At 45.9% G+C, this 17,720-nt stretch overlaps 1 protein-coding gene across 1 annotated transcript; it reads left to right on the top strand.

The window, feature by feature from the left end:
* Positions 1 to 9,394: 9,394 nt before the first annotated feature.
* On the top strand, positions 9,395 to 16,141 carry LOC103218516 (solute carrier family 2, facilitated glucose transporter member 3-like). Its single transcript, XM_037988326.2, has 3 exons — positions 9,395 to 10,155; positions 11,036 to 11,239; positions 14,114 to 16,141. The coding sequence occupies exons 1-3, from the start codon at positions 10,093 to 10,095 to the stop codon at positions 14,330 to 14,332; spliced, it is 486 nt and encodes a 161-aa protein (XP_037844254.2). The 5' UTR covers positions 9,395 to 10,092; the 3' UTR covers positions 14,333 to 16,141.
* The last annotated feature ends 1,579 nt before the right edge of the window (positions 16,142 to 17,720 follow it).

Here is a 17,720-nt window from a genome sequence, read left to right as displayed (position 1 = left end):
CTCAAACTCCTGACCTCAGGTGATCCACTCACCTCGACCTCCCAAAATGCTGGATTACGGGCGTGAGCCACTGTGCCTGGCAATTTTTTTATTTTTTCCAATGGTAAATAATGTATGATTTTCTGAACTTTTGTTTTGTTTTGTTTTGGAGACGGAGTCTCACTCTGTCGCGCAGTCTGGAGGGCAGTGGCATGATCTTGGCTCACTGCAACCTCCACCTCCTGGGTTCAAGTAATTCTCTGCCTCAGCCTCCTGAGTAGCTGGGATTACAGGTGCCCACCATCACACCTGGCTAATTTTTGTATTTTTAGTAGAGACGGGGTTTCACCACCTTGGCCAGGCTGGTCTTTAACTCCTGATCCACCTGACTCAGCCTTCCTGGAATTACAGGTGTCAGCTACCGCACCCAGCCAACTTGTTTTTTAATGAACTTGTGGCCTATGAAGTATGGGGTTTATAGCATTATCTTTGTGTGGTTTCTAGATCTTTGGTCTGGAAATCATCCTTGGGTCTGAAGAGCTATGGCCCATGCTATTGGGCTTCACCATCCTTCCTGCTATCCTACAAAGTGCAACCCTTCCATGTTGCCCTGAAAGTCCCAGATTTTTGCTCATTAACAGAAAAGAAGAGGAGAATGCTAAGCGGAGTGAGTATCTTTCACTCTTTAGTATACGAAGTATATGGTTGTGGTTTGTTTTAAGGATGAGGGTACTGGACCTATTTTCTGTCGTACCCTTTCCCTGACCATCAGAATCCAAGTGAAGACGGTTCTGATTACTCTTCCTTGTTTTTTCTTTTATCGAGACAGAATCTCGCTCTGTTGCCCAGCCTGGAGTGCAGTAGTGCGATCTCGGCTCACTGCAACCTTCGCCTCCTGGGTTCTAAGCAATTCTCCTGTCTCAGCCTCCGGAGTAGGTGGGATTATAGGCGTGTGCCGCCACCACCATACCCAGCTAATTTTGTGCTTTTTTTTTTTTTTTTTGGAGACAGAGTCTCCCTCTGTCGCCCAGGCTGGAGTGCAGTGGCATGCTCTCGGCTCACTGCAAGCTCTACCTCCCAAGTTCACACCATTCTCCTGCCTCAGCCTCCTGAGTAGTGGGGATTACAGGTGCCCACCACCATGCTTGGCTAATTTTTTGTGTTTTTAGTAGAGATGGAATTTCACCGTGTTAGCCAGGATGGTCTCAATCTCCTGACCTCGTGATCCACCCGCCTTGGCCTCCCAAAGTGGTGGCATTACAGGCATGACCCACCGCGCCTGGGCAACTTTTTTTTTTTTTTTTTGAGACGCAGTCTTGCTCTGTTGCCCAGGCTGCAGTGCAGTGGTGCAATCTCGGCTGACTGCAACCTCTGCCTCCCAGGTTCAAGTTATTCACCTGCCTTAGCCTCCCAAGTAGCTGGGACTACAGGTGCGTGTGCCACCACGCCAGCTAATTTTTTTGTGTGTGCCACCACGCCAGCTAATTTTTATTAGAGATGGGGTTTCACCATGTTGACCGGGCTGGTCTCGAACTCCTCACCTTGTGATTCGCCTGCCTCGGCCTCCCAAAGTGATGGGATTACAGGTGTGAGCCACCATGCCTGGCCCATCTAATTTGTATTTTTATTAGAGATGGGGTTTCACCATGTTGGCCAGGCTGGTCTCGAACTCCTGACCTCAGGTGATCCACACGCCTTGGCCTCCCAAAGTGCTGGGATTACAGGCATGAGCCACCGTGCTGGGCTCTGATTACTCTTGAGTAAAATTTTCAGCCCCTAAAGAATGAGGTGAGAAGGTAGGTTCAGGAATGCATGCTATCGATCACCTCATCTCATGCGGCCCTTTCCTGACTGCCTTATAGGAAGAATGAATTTGGGGCAGCACATTGTCTTTATCCTTTCCTCTTTCTTCTTTTCACCAGTCCTCCAGTGGTTGTGGGGCACCCAGGATGTATCCCAAGACATCCAGGAGATGAAAGATGAGAGTGTAAGGATGTCACAAGAAAAGCAAGTCACCGTGCTGGAGCTCTTTAGAGTGTCCAGCTACCGACAGCCCATCATCATTTCCATTGTGCTCCAGCTCTCTCAGCAGCTCTCTGGGATCAATGCTGTGAGTATGATACTTTAGGGTCAAAGGTGTCTTACAAAATTTCACTTAAAATGCCGGGCATGGTGGCGGTGTGCCTCTGTAGTCCCAGCTACTCAGGAGGCTGAGGCAGGAGAATCACTTGAACCCAGGAGGTGAAGATTGCAGTGAGCTGAGGTTGCGCCACTGCACTCTAGCCTGGGTGACAGACTGGGAGTCTTCATCTAAAAAAAAAAAAAAAAAAGACAAAAATTAGCTGGGCGTAGTGGTGCGCTACTCGGGAGGCTGAGGCCGGACAATCGCTTGGACCTGGGAGGTGGAGGTTGCAGTGAGTGGAGATTGAGCCATTGCACTCCAGCCAGAGCAACCAGAGCAGAACTCCTTCTAGAAAGAAGAAAAGAAAGACAGACAGAAAGAAAAGAAAGACAGAAAGAAAAGAAAGAAAGAAAGGCAGAAAGAAAGAAAAGGAAGGAAGGAAGGAAGGAAGGAAGGAAGGAAGGAAGGAAGGAAGGAAGGAAGGAAGGAAGGAAGGAGGAAAGGAAGGAAGGAAGGCAGGAAGGCAGAAAGAAGGAAGGAAGGAAGGAAAGAAAGGAAGGAAGGAAGGAAGGAAGGAAGGAAGGAAGGAAGGAAGGAAAGAAAGGAAGGAAGGAAGGAAGGAAAGGAGAAAGAAAAAAGAGAGAAAGAAAGGAAAGAAAGAGGGAAGGAAGGAAGGAAAACAAGAAAGAAAGAGAGAAAGAAAAGAAAGAAAGAAAAAGAAAGAAAGAAAGAAGAAAGAAAGGAAGAAAGAAAGAAGGAAGGAAGGAAGGAAGGAAGGAAGGAAGGAAGGAAGGAAGGAAGGAAGGAAGGAAGGAAGGGACAAGACAGAGAAAGAGAAAGAGAAAGAAAGAGCCTGGAAGGACACTGGCAACTTCAGACTGAGCTGACTTTACCAGTCTGTATGTGTTTACAACTAGAATAGGCAATGATTGTTTAAAGAGCTCGCATTTGGCAGGTAGCCCTTGTATTCCATGCAAATATCAGCTTCCTGCTATTGAGTGGGTTGCAGGAAGAGAGTACTCCTATGCCTTCTAGTCGATCATGGATAAAATATGGATATGAAGAGCACCCTTGTGCTTCATCCCCTGAGGGTTTTCCATTAGTCTTTGATCAATGAGATTAAATCATTTTGTAACAAAGCATTTTGCAAAACTTACTATTGTGAGCATCAAAATGCTCAAAATTAGTAGAGATGGGGTTTCACCATCTTGGCCAGGCTGGTCTCCAACTCCTGATCCACCTGATCCAAGTTGGTCCTTGGCCTTTTCTCCTTCCTAGCACACCAGGATATTTGTATTTGAAGTGGCAGTGCTTGTGAGGGGTTAGAGGCTGTTTTATCAGAATGTACAAGGAGCCAGGTGTGGTGGCTGCTACTCAGAGGTTGAGGTGGGAATATCACTTATGTCCAGGAGTCAAGCCTGGGCAATATAGCATGACCCTGTCTTAAAAACAAAACAAAACAAAACAAAACTTGGAAGGAAATACACAGTAGTTAGAAAAAGCCTCCTAGGTGATTGGTGATTTTGATGAATCCCAGTCTCAAATTCCTCATTTGGAAATGATAATGTAGGCCACACATGTTACTGGAGAAAAATGTGCTCCCGAGACCTTCCAGATCAGCAGAGCTGGGGCTCGGCAGGTGAGGCAGCTACGTGCAAGTGTAGCCCTGAGAATGAGCACCTCTTTAAAGAATGTACCTTGCATTAATTCTGTGCCTATTACAAAAAAAAAAGAAAGAAAAAAAAAAGAAAGAAAAAAAAAGATTGTGCCTGAGGCAACTCCCTACCTGCCTCAGGACAGTCCCAGCCCTGCAAAACAGGATTAGAAAAAAAAATCACCTGTGGGAAATTACAGATGATCCATGAGCACTCTGAGAGACAGACTCCTCCCACTTCAGAGTATGGTGTGTGCTTGCTTGCTCTTTCTTTTCCTCCCTCCCTCCCTCCCTCCTTTCTTTCTCTTTCTTTTCTCTTTTTTTTTCTTTTCTTTTCTTTTTTTTCTTTTCTTTTCTTTTCTTTCTCGCTCTGTCACCCAGGCTGGAGTGCAGTGGTGCAATCTCGGCTCACTGCAACCTCTGCCTCCCTGGTTCAAGTGATTCTCCTGCCTCAGCCTCCCGATTAGCTGGGACTACAGGCACGTGCTACCATGCCCGGCTAATTTTTTGTATTTTTAGTAGAGGCAGTGTTTTACCGTGTTAGCCAAGATGGTCTCTATCTCCTGACTTTGTGATCTGCCTGCCTTGGCCTCCCAAAGTGTTGGGATTACAGGTGTGAGCCACCACGCCTGGCTCTTTCTTTTTTTTTTGAGAGGTAGTCTTGCTCTGTCACCCAGGCTTGAGAGCAGTAGCGCAATCTCAGCTCATAGCAACCTCTACCTCCTGGGTTCAAGTGATCTCCTGCCTCAGCCTCTCAAGTAGCTGGAATTACAGGCAGCCGACACCACTCACAGCTAATTTTGTGTTTTTAGTAGAGATGGGGTTTCACCATGTTGGCCAGTCTGGTCTTGAACTCCTGGCCTCAAGTGATCCACCCACCTCAGCCTCCCAAAGTGCTGGGATTACAGGCGTGAGCCACCACACCCGGCCTGTACATTAATTATTGTTGGACTAAGGTGGCTCCCAATTTAGTCAATGAGCGGATTTTGCTCCACATATAATCATCACCTAAAGCTGGCTGCACCAGAATTACGGGGGATGGGATTCCTGAGTCGGCTGAATGGAAAGTCTGTGTGTAAGAGGGCTGGAAATTGTCTGTAAAAAAATAAATCTGGGCCGGGGGGGCGGTGGCTCATGCCTGTAATCCCAGCATTTGGGAGGCCGAGGTGGGCAGATCACCTGAGGTCAGGAGTTAGAGACCAGCCTGGCCAACATGGCAAAAGCCCGTCTCTACTAAAAATATAAAAATTAGCCGGGCGTGGTGGTGGGCACCACCTAAAAATCAATCAGTCAATCAATCTGATGCATAGCAGGCTTGGAAATCACTTTTCCAGCCTACTTTTGTGCAAACGATGGTTTTTTTGTTGTTGTTGTTGTTGTTTTTTTGAGACGGAGTCTCACTCTGTCACCCAGGCTGGAGTGTAGTGGCGTGATCTTGGCTCACTGCAACCTCCGCCTCCTGGGTTCAAGTGATTCTCCTGCCTCAGCCTTTTGAGTAGCTGGGATTATAGGCATGTGCCACCTCACCTGGCTAATTTTGTGTTTTTAGTAGAGACGGGGTTTTTCCAGGTTAGTCAGGTCTCTAACTCCTGACCTCAAGTGATCCGCCCGCCTATGCCTCCCAGAGTGCTGGGATTACAGACGTGAGACACCTTGCCTGGCCCAAGAAGTTTTATTGAGATGTGTACATGTACATTAGGTTTTTGATGTGTAGACATTATGATAAAGAGAATTGTCATAACTATTGCTTATTTAAACTGCTCAAGTAATGACTTTTGCACCAACCTAATATCTTTCCCCACAAGCTTGATGTCATCATAAAATATGTTGGGATTTTGTTTTGTTTTGTTTTGAGACAGAGTCTTGCTCCGTTGCCCAGGCTGGAGTTCAGTAGCTCGATCTCAGCTCACTGCAACCTCTGCCTCCCGGGTTCAAGCAATTCTCCTGTCTCAGCCTCCTGAGTGGCTGGGACTACAGGCACCTGCCACCACACCCGGCTAATTTTTGTATTTTTAGTAGAGATGGAGTTTCACCTTGTTGGTGAGGCTGGCCTTGAACTCCTGACATCAGATGATCCGCTTGCCTCTGCCTCTCAATGTGCTGGGATTACAGTTGTGAGCAACTGCGCCTGGCCAATTATAATCTTGTTTTAGAAAATATAAATATACATAGTTTGTATCTTACATCTTACGGATTTAGAGAGTTATTTCTTGAGAAGGTAAATCCCAATATAGAGGTCCATATTCATCAAAAAGACTAGTAAATATTGCTATGGAGGCAAATACTCTGGGTGAAACAAACTGAAGCGAACCTAGGTAACCTAGACAATGTTCCCTTGTTAACTTGTGGTCTGAGTGCAATATTTTAATATTTCTTTCTTTTCTTTTTTTTTTTTTTTTTTTGAGACAGAGTTTCACTCTTATTGCCCAGGCTGGGGTACACTGGTGCGATCTCGGCTCACCGCAACCTCCACCTCCTGGGTTTAATTGATTCTCCTGCCTCAGCCTCCCGAGTAGCTGGGATTACAGGCTTGCACAACCATGCCTTGCTAATGTTGTATTTTTAGTAGAGATGGGGTTTCTCCATGTTGTCAGGAGTTCTCCATGTTGTCAGGGTGCTCTTGAACTCCCAACTTAAGGTGATCTGCCCGCCTTGGCCTCCCAAAGTGCTGAGATTAGAGGTGTGAGCCACCGCACATGGCCAATTTCTCATAGCTATGGTAGTTGTAGCAACCTTATTTTTTTTTTCTTTTTGTTTTTTTTTTTTTTTTGATACAGAGTCTCGCTCTATTGCCCAGGCTGGAGTGCAGTGGCACAATCTCAGTTCACTGCAACCTCCACCACCCAGGCTCAAGCGATTCTCCTACATCAGCCTCCCAAGCAGCTGGGATTACAGGTACCCACCACCACACCCAGCTAATTTTAAAATTTTTATTAGAGACAGGATTTCACCATGTTGGCTAGGCTGGTCTCGAACACCTCAGGTTATCCGCCTGCCTTGGCCTCCCAGAATGCTGGGATTACAGGAATGAAACACTGTGCTCGGCCAGCAACCTACATTTTAGCGCAGTGCCTAGTAAATAACAAACATAGTAATTTATTTAATATATGTTAAATTACAATAGTAGCTGGTATTATTTCGTAAAACACTTCAAAAGGGCCTAGGCCTAGGAAATACAGCCCAACCTCTGCTTATTCAATGAGCAGGATAAGGTTATTCAATTAGTTCACTATCAAATTGAGACATCAATGTGCCTATCAATGTTTTGAGGGTTTGGGGAAGAGTCAATTAAACAAGCATTTAGCTGGGTGTGATGGCACATCCCTATAATCCCAGCAACTTGGGAGGCTGAGAGGCAGGAAGATCAATTGGGACCAAGAGTTTGAGAACAGTGTGGGCAACAGAGTGAGTTGCTGTCTCAACTTATAAAAAAGAAACCAGTTAGTAGAATTACACTTTCATATAAGTTGGTGAAGTGGACATAAGCAAGAGTAAACGGAACAGTGGGAATAAGCATAGTTAGAAGGAACAATGGAAATTAGTAGCTAACATTGAGAACATTTAAAAAGAGAAAGGAGGGCGAGGTGCAGTGGCTCACACGTGTAATCCCAGCGCTTTGGGAGGCTGAGGTGGGCAGATCACGAGGTCAGGAGCTCAAGACCAACCCGGCCAACATGGTGAAAGCCTGTCTCCGCTAAAAAAACACAAAAATTGGCTGGGCACGGTGGCTCACACCTGTAATCCCAGCACTTTGGGAGGCTGAGGTGGGCGGATCACGAGATCAGGAGATCGAGAACATCCTGGCTAACATGGTGAAACCCTGTCTCTACTAAAAATACAAAAAATTAACCGGGCCTGGTGGCGCATGCCTGTAATCCCAGCTACTTGAGAGGCTGAGGCAGGAGAATCGCTTGAACCCGGGAGGCAGAGGTTGCAGTGGCCGAGATCACGCTGCTGCATTCCAGCCTGGGCGACAGAAAGAGACTCCGTCTCAAAATAAAAAAAAGAAATACAAAAATTAGCCAGGCGTGGTGGCAGGAGCCTGTAATCCCAGCTACTTGGGAGGCTGAGGCAGGAGAATCGCTTGAACCCAGGAGACGGAGGTTGCAGTGAGCCAAAATTGTGCCACTGCACTCCAGCCTGGGTGACAGATTGAGACTCCGTCTCAAAATAAAAAAAAGAGAAAGGAGATAAGATTCAGAAGATAATTCATTTGCAGAAGGGATATTAGGATTGAACAAAAACCGTAAGGACTTCTTACCTCCTGGGACGTTTAAGTATTTTTTAAATTTTATTTTATGGAGACAGAGTCTCATTCTGTCTGGCCTCCCGAGAAGCTGGGACTACAGGTGTGCGCCACCATGCCTGGCTAATATTTGTATTTTTAGTAGAGACGGGGTTTCACCATATTGGCCAGGCTGGTCTTGAACTCCTGACCTCAGGTGATCTGCTTGCCTCGGCCTCCCAAAGTGCTGGGGTTATAGGCCCGCGCAACCATGCTCAGTCTTAAGTATTTTTTGAGGGTTCTGTGTAACTGGTATGAAGTTTGTATCGAAGTTGCATGTTTTCTTTTCTACTAGGTGTTCTATTACTCAACAGGAATCTTCAAGGATGCAGGTGTTGAAGAGCCCATCTATGCCACCATCGGCGCGGGTGTGGTTAATACTGTCTTCACTGTAGTTTCTGTAAGTTGGATGGTTTGATAATTTTGGGGGGAGAAAAGAATTCTTGCTACAGATGTTCAAAGATGGATTGCACAGTTCCACCATTATTTAGTTACACCTTTTTTGTTGTTTATTTATTTTTATTTTTTTAAATTTTTTGAGACAGAGTCTTGCTCTGTTGCCCAGGCTAGAGTACAGTGGCAAGATCTCGGCTCACTGCAACCTCCACCTCCTGGGTTCAAGTGATTCTCCTGCCTCAGCCTCCCTGAGTAGCTCGGACTACAGGCGTGCGCCACCACGCCTAACTCGTTTTTGTATTTTTAGTAGAGACAGGGTTTTGCTATGTTGGCCAGGCTGGTCTTGAACTCCTGACCTCTGGTGATCCGCCTGCCTTGGCCTCCCAAAGTGCTGGGATTACAGGTGTGAGCCACCACGCCCAGACTATTGTTTAATTTTCCTTTGGAAAAAAAGAGATACATTAAATGCTGAATGTAGTCTTCACTCTTCAAGCAAATATGGGATGGTTGGGAAAAGGGGAAGTATAGAAGGGACTATACAGTATGCTTTGAACTTGGAATTGGAGGAGAGGTTTTTGGAAAAACTTTCAAACTGTTTTTCCTGTTTTTACACTGAAACAACAATAACAGAAGATTTCTGTGACCCCCAAAATATTTAAGGATTTGTCCCCATCATATAAGCAATCAGTTCTGCAGTAGACACCATCTAGGTGTCCTGTGATTTAATTCTGACACTACCTGGAGATAGCATCGGATCTCACAGGTTGGTGGCACAGTTCCCAAGACTGCCCTCCCCTTCTGATGCCCATCACAAGCTCCAGGTTATTTACCTGTGCTTCTGACCCACCAGCTATAGATCGGGATTCCCACCACGCCCTCTTTGGGTTGGATTAATTGGCTACAGTGGCTCACAGAACTCAGGGAAACTGTTTCCTAGTTTGATTTAAAGGATATTTTAAAGCACAGAAATAAACAACCAAATTGATTCACAGGGTGAGGTCTGGAGGGACCCTGAGCATGGGAGCCTCTCTCCGTGGAGTTGGGGTGCACTCCTAGCGCATAGATGATTTGTTGCTGACCTTCCCGTCAGCTTCCACGGGTTCAGATATCTGCAAGCTCCCCACACCCTGCCTTTGGGCCTTTTATGCAGACTTAATTGATTCTCCATGATTGAAGCATGGACAACTGTTCTGAAACGTGATTGGACAAAAAGGGAATGATCTGAACCCAGCCAGGCCTGTCTGTGTGGATTATTTTGGCGTCTCTGTAGCATTTCTTCCTCTGGCGGGGGCAGGACCCTCTCCGAAATGAGGGTTTCATGGCCCGCAGTCAGATTAGCGTCCTGCCGAGTGGGAGGGCAGGAGAAAGTCAGAGAAGAATTCTGTTTTCTGAGGCCTGCGGCATCCCAACATCATGACAAAAGACTCTGCCCAGGGCTAGGGGGATTTTGAGCCAGGACCTGTGAATGCAGCACAATATGTGTGTTTATCAAATCATAAATCACAGGACGTGTATCCGTAACAAGTGTCCTGCTGTTGGTAAGGCAGATTGCAAGCAGCTCAGACACTGTTTTCATGGAAAGGAAAACTGAAGTTTCATGTCACATTCTTCTTCCAGCTATTTCTGGTGGAAAGGGCAGGAAGAAGGACTCTGCATATGATAGGCCTTGGAGGGATGGCTGTTTGTTCCATGCTCATGACTGTTTCTTTGTTATTAAAGGTGAGTGCCCTTTGAGTGAAGAAAAGCGAGGGAGGGGGAAAGGAGGAGAGGTTACAGTTGACTTCTGTGACACAAGGGGTGGGTTGTTAAGGTTGCAGTTTGTCAATAAAGTCAGAGGAGAGAAGCAGGACGCCCAGAGTTTTTAAGAAATGTAGGTCTTCAGAGAACTGGAGATAAACTGTTAGAATCCTTACATTTATAGAACATTGTTATAGTCTATAAAATAAATTATCTAATTTAATTCTTTGTTTGTTTTTTTGTTTGAGACAGAGTTTTGCTCTTGTTGACCAGGCTGGAGTGCAGTGGTGCAATCTTGGCTCACCGCAACCTCTGCCTCCTGGGTTCAAGTGATTCTCCTCTGTCAGCCTCCCCAATAGCTAGGATTACTGGCATGTGCCACCACGCCCAGCTAATTTTGTATTTTTAGTAGAGACGGGGTTTCTCCATGTTGGTCAGGCTGGTCTCCAACTCCTGACCTCAAATAATCCCTCACTTCACCCTCCCAAAGTGCTGGGACTATAGGCGTGAGCCACAGTGCCCAGCCAAAAGAAAAACAAAATATTGTGTTTTAATTAGCCACGTGTGGTGGCACATGCCTCAAGTCCCAGCTATTTGAAAGGCTGAGGTGGGAGGGCTTAAGCCCAGGAGATCAATGATGCAGTGAGCTGTTATAGCACCACTGCACTCTAGCCTGGGCAACAGAGTAAGACCCTGCCTAAAAAAATAAAAACAGAAATAAATCCAAGCCTATTGATTCCACAGCCACTCATTGTACTGTACGTCAGAGACAAGAGGAGCTTGCCATTAGTTGCCTCTGGGAACCTAGATTCTGGGTTACACTGTCTTTAAATTTAATTTTCTGTGTTCCTTCCTCTTACAGGATAACTATAATGGGATGAGCTTTGTCTGTATTGGGGCTATCCTGGTCTTTGTGGCCTTCTTTGAAATTGGACCAGGCCCCATTCCCTGGTTTATTGTGGCCGAACTCTTCAGCCAGGGCCCCCGCCCAGCTGCGATGGCAGTGGCCGGCTGCTCCAACTGGACCTCCAACTTCCTAGTCGGATTGCTCTTCCCCTCTGCTGCTGTAAGTAAACTCAACTTATCTATGTATGTATGTATGTATGTGTGTATGTATGTATGTATGTATCTATCTATCTATCTATCTATCTATCTATATTTTTTTGAAACTGAGTCTCGCCCTGGTGTGCAGTTGCCCAATCTCAGCTCGCTGCAAACTCCACCTCCCGGGATCAAGCAATTCTCCTGCCCAAGCCTCCTGAGTAGCTGGGACTACAGGCGTGCGCCACCACCCCCAGCTAATTTTTGTATGCTTAGTAGAGAGGGGTTTCCCCATGTTGGCCAGGATGGTCACATAGCTCTTGACCTGGTGATCTGCTCTCCTTGGCCTCCCAAAGTGCTGGGATTACAGGTGTAAGCCACCGCGCCTGGCCAACTCACCTTGTCTTAAAACCACCCTACTTAGGCTGACATATTGAAGATACGCATTAATACAGTAGTCAGGCTGGGGAGGTAGCTCACTCCTGTAATCCCAGCACTTTGGGCGGCTGTGGCAGGTGGATCGCCTGAGATCGGGAGATAGAAACCACCCTGACCAACATGGAGAAACCCCGTCTCTACTAAAAATACAAAATTAGCCAGGCAATGGTGGTACATGCCTATAATGCCAGCTACTCGGGAGGCTGAGGCAGGAGAATCGCTTGAGCCCAGGAGGCGGAGGTTACGGTGAGCTGAGATCGGGCCATTGCACTCCAGCCTCGGCAACAAGAGTGAAACTCCGTCTCAAAAAATATATAATAATAATAATAATACAATAGTCCTTTCTCATCTGCAGTTTCAGTTACCTGAGTGTAAAAGTATTAAATGGAAAATTCCACAAATAAACAATCCATAAGTTTTAAATTGCACCCGGGCGCAGTAGCTCAAGCAGGGAATCCCAGGACTTTGGGAGGCGGAGGCAGGAGGATCACTTGGGGTCAAGAGTTCGAGATTGGCCGGGCGCGGTGGCTCACGCTTGTAATCCCAGCACTTTGGGAGGCCGAGGCGGGCAGATCACGAGGTCAGGAGATCGAGACCATGGTGAAACCCCGTCTCTACTAAAAACACAAAAAATTAGCCAGGTGCGGTGGCGGGCACCTGTAGTCCCAGCTACTTAGGAGGCTGAGGCAGGAGAATGGCGTGAACCCGGGAGGCTGAGCTTGCAGCGAGCCGAGGTCGAGATCGTGCCACTGCACTCCAGCCTGGGCTATAGAGCCAGACTCTGTCTCAAAAAAAAAAAAAAAAAAAAAAAAAAAGAGTTCGAGATTAGCCTGACCATCATGGTGAAACCCCATCTCTACTAAAAATACAAAAATTAGCCAGGTGTGGTGGCACAAACCTGTAGTCCTAGCTACTCGGGAGGCTGAGGCAGGAGAATCACTTGAACCCAGGAGGTGGAGTTTGTGGTGAGCCCAGATCTTGCCATGACACTCTAGTCTGGGTGACAGAGCTAGACTCCATCTCAAAAACAAAACAAAACAAAAAAATTTACGAATAGAGACGGGGGCCTGCTATGTTGCCCAGACTGGTCTCAAACTCCTGGGTTCAAGTGATCCTCCCACCTCAGCCTCCCAAAGCTCTGGGATTACAGGCATGCACCACTGTGCCCAGCCTAAGAATGTATCTTTTGTCCATAAAATTGTGAAGAAGAAAAAAGAGGATGGGTGAGGTGGCTCACGCCTGTAATCCCAGCACTTTGGGAGGCTGAGGTGGGCGGATCGTGAGGTCAGGAGTTCGAGACCAGCCTGGCCAATATCGTGAAACCCTGTCTCTATTAACAATTAAAAAAATTAGCTGGGCGCCTGTAATCTCAGGTACTTGAGAGGCTGAGGCAGGATAATTGCTTGAACATGGGAGGCAGAGGTTGCAGTGAGCCGAGATGGCACCATTGCACTCCAACCTGGCAACAAGAGTGAAACTCCATCTCAAAAAAAAAAAAAAAAGGTGGCCAGGCACAGTGGCTCACACCTGTAATCCCAGCATTTTGGGAGACCAAGTCGAGAGGATCACCTGAGGTCGGGAGTGTGAGACCAGCCTGACCAATGTGGAGAAACCCCGTCTCTACTAAAAATACAAAATTAGCCAGGCGTGGTGGCGCATGCCTGTAATCCCAGCTACTCGGGAGGCTGAGGCAGGAGAATCACTTGAACCCAGGAGGTGGAGGATGCGGTGAATGGAACTCATGACATTGCATGCCAGCCTGGGCAACAAGAGCAAAACTCCATCTCAAAAAAAAAAAAAAAAACCTGTGGGTAACTGGGGACTACTGTAATTACTGATGCCATGAAAGATTGGACATCAAGGGCTGTAAACCAGATTTTCAATAACACATAGGGAAAAAAATGACGGCAGGAAAGATTGAAATGGGATGGCAAAACTGGGAACTTTATTCATTTTGTTCTTATGTGAGATGGAGTCTTGCTCTGCTGCCCACGGTGGAATGCAGTGGCTCACTCTCGACTCGCTGCAACCTCCACCTCCTGGGATCAAATGGTTCTCTTGCCTCAGCCTTCTGAGTAACTGAGATTACAGGTGCATGCCACTACTCCCAGCAATTTTTTTTTTCTTTTTTTGTATTTTTAGTAGAGACAGGGTTTTGTCATGTTGGCCAGGCTGGTCTCAAACTCTTGGCCTCAAGTGATCCACCCGCCTCGGCCTCTAAAAGTGCTGTGATTACAGGCATGAGCCACTACACCTAGCTCAGAAACACAGATTTTAAAAATAATACTCAAGGCCGGGTGCGGCTCACTACAGGCGTGAGCCACTGTGCCCAGCCTCTGTTTTTATTAAATATAGAAAGGTTATAGCTTGAAGCATATTAGAAATATGAATGTGAAGGAAATTGAGTTTGTCAATCACCAGATTTTTATAAAAACCTTCCTTTCTCCTGTCCTCTCACTAGCACTATTTAGGAGCCTATGTTTTTATTATCTTCACCGGCTTCCTCATTACCTTCTTGATCTTTACCTTCTTCAAAGTCCCTGAGACCCGTGGCAGGACTTTTGAGGATATCACACGGGCCTTTGAAGGGCAGGCACAAGGTGCAGATAGATCTGGGAAGGACGCCGTCATGGAGATGAACAGCATCCAGCCTCCTAAGGAGACCACCACCAGTGTCTAAGTCATGCCCGCTCCCACCTCCCTCCCAGCACGGGAAAGCCATCTCTCCCTGAACAAGGGAGAGACCTCATCAGGATGAACCCAGGACTGCTTCTGAATGCTGCCACTTGATTCCTTTCTCATCCCACGCACTCCATGAGCACCCCAAGGCTGGGGTTTGTTGGACTTTCAATGGCTTGTTAAAGATTTTATTTTCTGGACATTCTCTTCTGCTTAGGAGAGACCGAGTGAACCTACCTTCATTTCAGGAGGGATTGGCCACTTGGCACATGACAACTTTGCCAGCTTTTCCTCCCGTGGGTTCTAATATTGCCGCATTAGGGGATACAGGAGAAGAAAAGTAAGGTGCAGTTCCCCCAAGCTCAGACTTACCAGGAAGCAGATACACATATGAGTATGGAAGGCAGAGGGGTTTATGTAAGAGTACCTTCCTCACTTCCACACAGCTCTACACGGCAAATTAACTTGAGTTTTATTTATTTCATCCTCTGGTTTAATTACATAAATATTTATTTTTTAAGTGTAATTTTGCCAAATAATAAAAACAGAAGGAAATTAAGATTAGAGGGAGGTGTTTAAAGAGAGGTTATAGAGTAGAAGATTTGATGCTGGAGAGGTTAAGGTGCAATAAGAAGAATTTAGGGAGAAATGTAGTTCATTATTGGAGGGTAAATGATGTGGTACCTGAGGTCTGCATGTTACCGCTACCAGTTTCTGTCTTTCAGATGGAAACTCGTTAATTTCTCAGAAAAGTTGTATGCCTTTTTAATAAAGCTACTGATTTCCTTTGGAAATTTAAGGTAATAGTTTACATGTAGTAGTACTTGAAATCTAGGATTATTAACTAATATGGGCATTGTAGTTAATGGCAGTTGATGGGTTCTAATTTTGGATGGAGTTGAGGGAAGGGAAAGTGATTTCTAGAAAGGCTGTTCCCCTCACTGGACGAAATAACTCCTTCTTCTTGTAGTAGTCTCATGACTTTTGAAGTAATCTGCCACCTATCTTGTGGGAGAGCCATCCAAATGAGAAACCTAAAATAATTGGTTCTTGGCAGAGATTCATTATTTCTCTACTTTGTTCTTTAGGAGATTTTAGGTGTTGATTTTCTGTTTTATTTTAACTCATACCTTTAAAGGAATTCCCCAAAGAATGTTTACAGCAAACTTGGAATTTGTAACTTTAGCTCTGGGAGAGGATGTTTTTCTGAGCGATTATTATCTACAGCGTGTTGTGGCTTTAGGGTCACGGCACGCTTGCGTATGTCTGTTACCATGTCACTGTGGTCCGATGCCGAGTGCCCTTAGGGGACCTGAATCTTTCCAATAAACCACGTTTGAGATAGCAGGAGTCAATGTGCAGTGTAGCCACACTTGAGAGAATGAACGTATGTGCACTGTCACTTTGCTCTGGGTGCAAGTACGTTATTGTTGACTTATTTTCCCTGTGTTTGTTCCTACAGCCCCTTTTTCATATGTTGCTCAATCTCCCTTTCCCTTCTTGGTGCTTACACATCTCAGAACCTTTAGCCAAACCCTTGCCAATGACAGTATTTTGGTTCTCAGTTCTCACTGTTGCCTCTGCTCGTGGAGCTTTTGAATAAAAACGCACCTAGCTATGGAGTGGGGTTTAGCTGGAAAGGTGACCTTCCAACTTCACGTCAACTTCTGGCTCTTCAAACAGGTTGGCAGTAAGGCAGGGAAGTTGTTTTCCTATTCCTCACTGAGAAGACTGTGAATACTTCCATATGGATTTTCCATTAGTAATGTTTGATTCTTTGTTTTAAAATAAAAATTCTGAGTGTACATGACATCACGGACACATTATTATTATTATTTTTTTTTTTTGCCGTTCCTATGACAACAAAATCCGCTTTAAATCCTGAGTTGACTACTCAGTACCTGTTGTGACCTTGAGACTTGTATGAGACCCTCATACTCATATGAGACTCTGTTCTTAAAGTCTCATACGTATAAGAGAATAGCAATATTTGGCCGGGCCCGGTGGCTCACGCCTGTAATCCCAGCACTTTGGGAGGCCGAGGCAGGTGGATCACCTGAGGTTAGGAGTTTGGGACCAGCCTGGCCAATATGGTGAAACCTTGTCTCTACTAAAAATACAAAAAAATTAGCCAGACGTGGTGGCAGGCGCCTGTAATTCCCAGGTACTCGGGAGGCTGAGGCAGGAGAATTGCTTGAACCCAGGAGGTGGATGTTGCAGTGAGCCGAGATTGCGCCATTAGACTCCAGCCTGGGGGACGAGAATGAGAATTTGTCTCAAAAAAAAAAAAAAAAAAGAGAATAGCAATGTGTGTTTACTATGCGGATTAAGCGAAAGAGCCTTTGTGCCTTTGCTTTTCATACTTGATGAATTACGTTGCTTTCTTTCCCCAGTGAGAACTAGTTTGTTTTTTTTTTCTGTTTTTCTCTTGTGTTCCTTTCCACTTCCTTCCTCCTCCAGCCTTTGCTCTCTACAATTCATCCCGCACTGCTGTCAGAGCATCCTTGTGACATACAATAGTCCCTTGCTGTCCCCAGGGGACTGGTTCCCAGGCACCTTCTTAGATATCAAAATTCAGGGATACTCAAGTCCCTTATATAAAATGCATATAGTCTGGGCGCGGTGGCTCATGCCTGTAATCCCAGCACTTTGTGAGGCCAAGGCAGGCGGATCACGAGGTCAAAAGATCCAGAACATCTTGGCCAACATGGTGAAACCCCGTCTCTACTAAAATTACAAAACTTAGCTGGGCGTGGTGGCACTGCAACCTGGTGACAGAGCAAGACTTGGTCTCAAAAAAAAAAAAAGCATATAATTATTATTGTGATGATTTAAATGCAAATAATCTATGCACATCATCTCATGCACTTTAAATCATCTCTAGATTATTTTTAATATCTAATACAATGTAAATAATTGTTAAACTATTTTTTTTATTGTTGTATTATCTTTTTTTCCAAATATTTTCCATCTGTAGTTCTTTGCATCTGCCGATACAGAAGGCGGACTGTATATCACTATCCTACTTAAAATCCTTTGGCCGGGCGCCGTGGCTCACGCCTATAATCCCAGCACTTTGGGAGGCCGAGGCGGGCGGATCACGAGGTCAGGAGATCGAGACCATCCTGGCTAACACAGTGAAACCCTGTCTCTACTAAAAATACAAAAAAAATTACCCAGGCGTGGCGGCAGGCCCCTATAGTCCCAGCTACTAGGGATGTGAGGCAGGAGAGTGGCTTGAACCTGGGAGGCGGAGCTTGCAGTGAGCCGAGATCGCACCTCTGCACTCCAGCCTGGGCGACAGAACGAGACTCCGTCTCAAAAATAAATAAATAAATAAATAATCCTTCAATAGCTTCCAGTTAACTACAGAAGAAAACTTAACCCCC

This window comes from Chlorocebus sabaeus, chromosome 11 (assembly GCF_047675955.1).
Source record: "Chlorocebus sabaeus isolate Y175 chromosome 11, mChlSab1.0.hap1, whole genome shotgun sequence".
NCBI classification, from domain to species: domain Eukaryota; kingdom Metazoa; phylum Chordata; class Mammalia; order Primates; family Cercopithecidae; genus Chlorocebus; species Chlorocebus sabaeus.
Note: the sequence above shows the minus strand (reverse complement) of the source record. Positions and strands in the feature narration are given on the sequence as shown.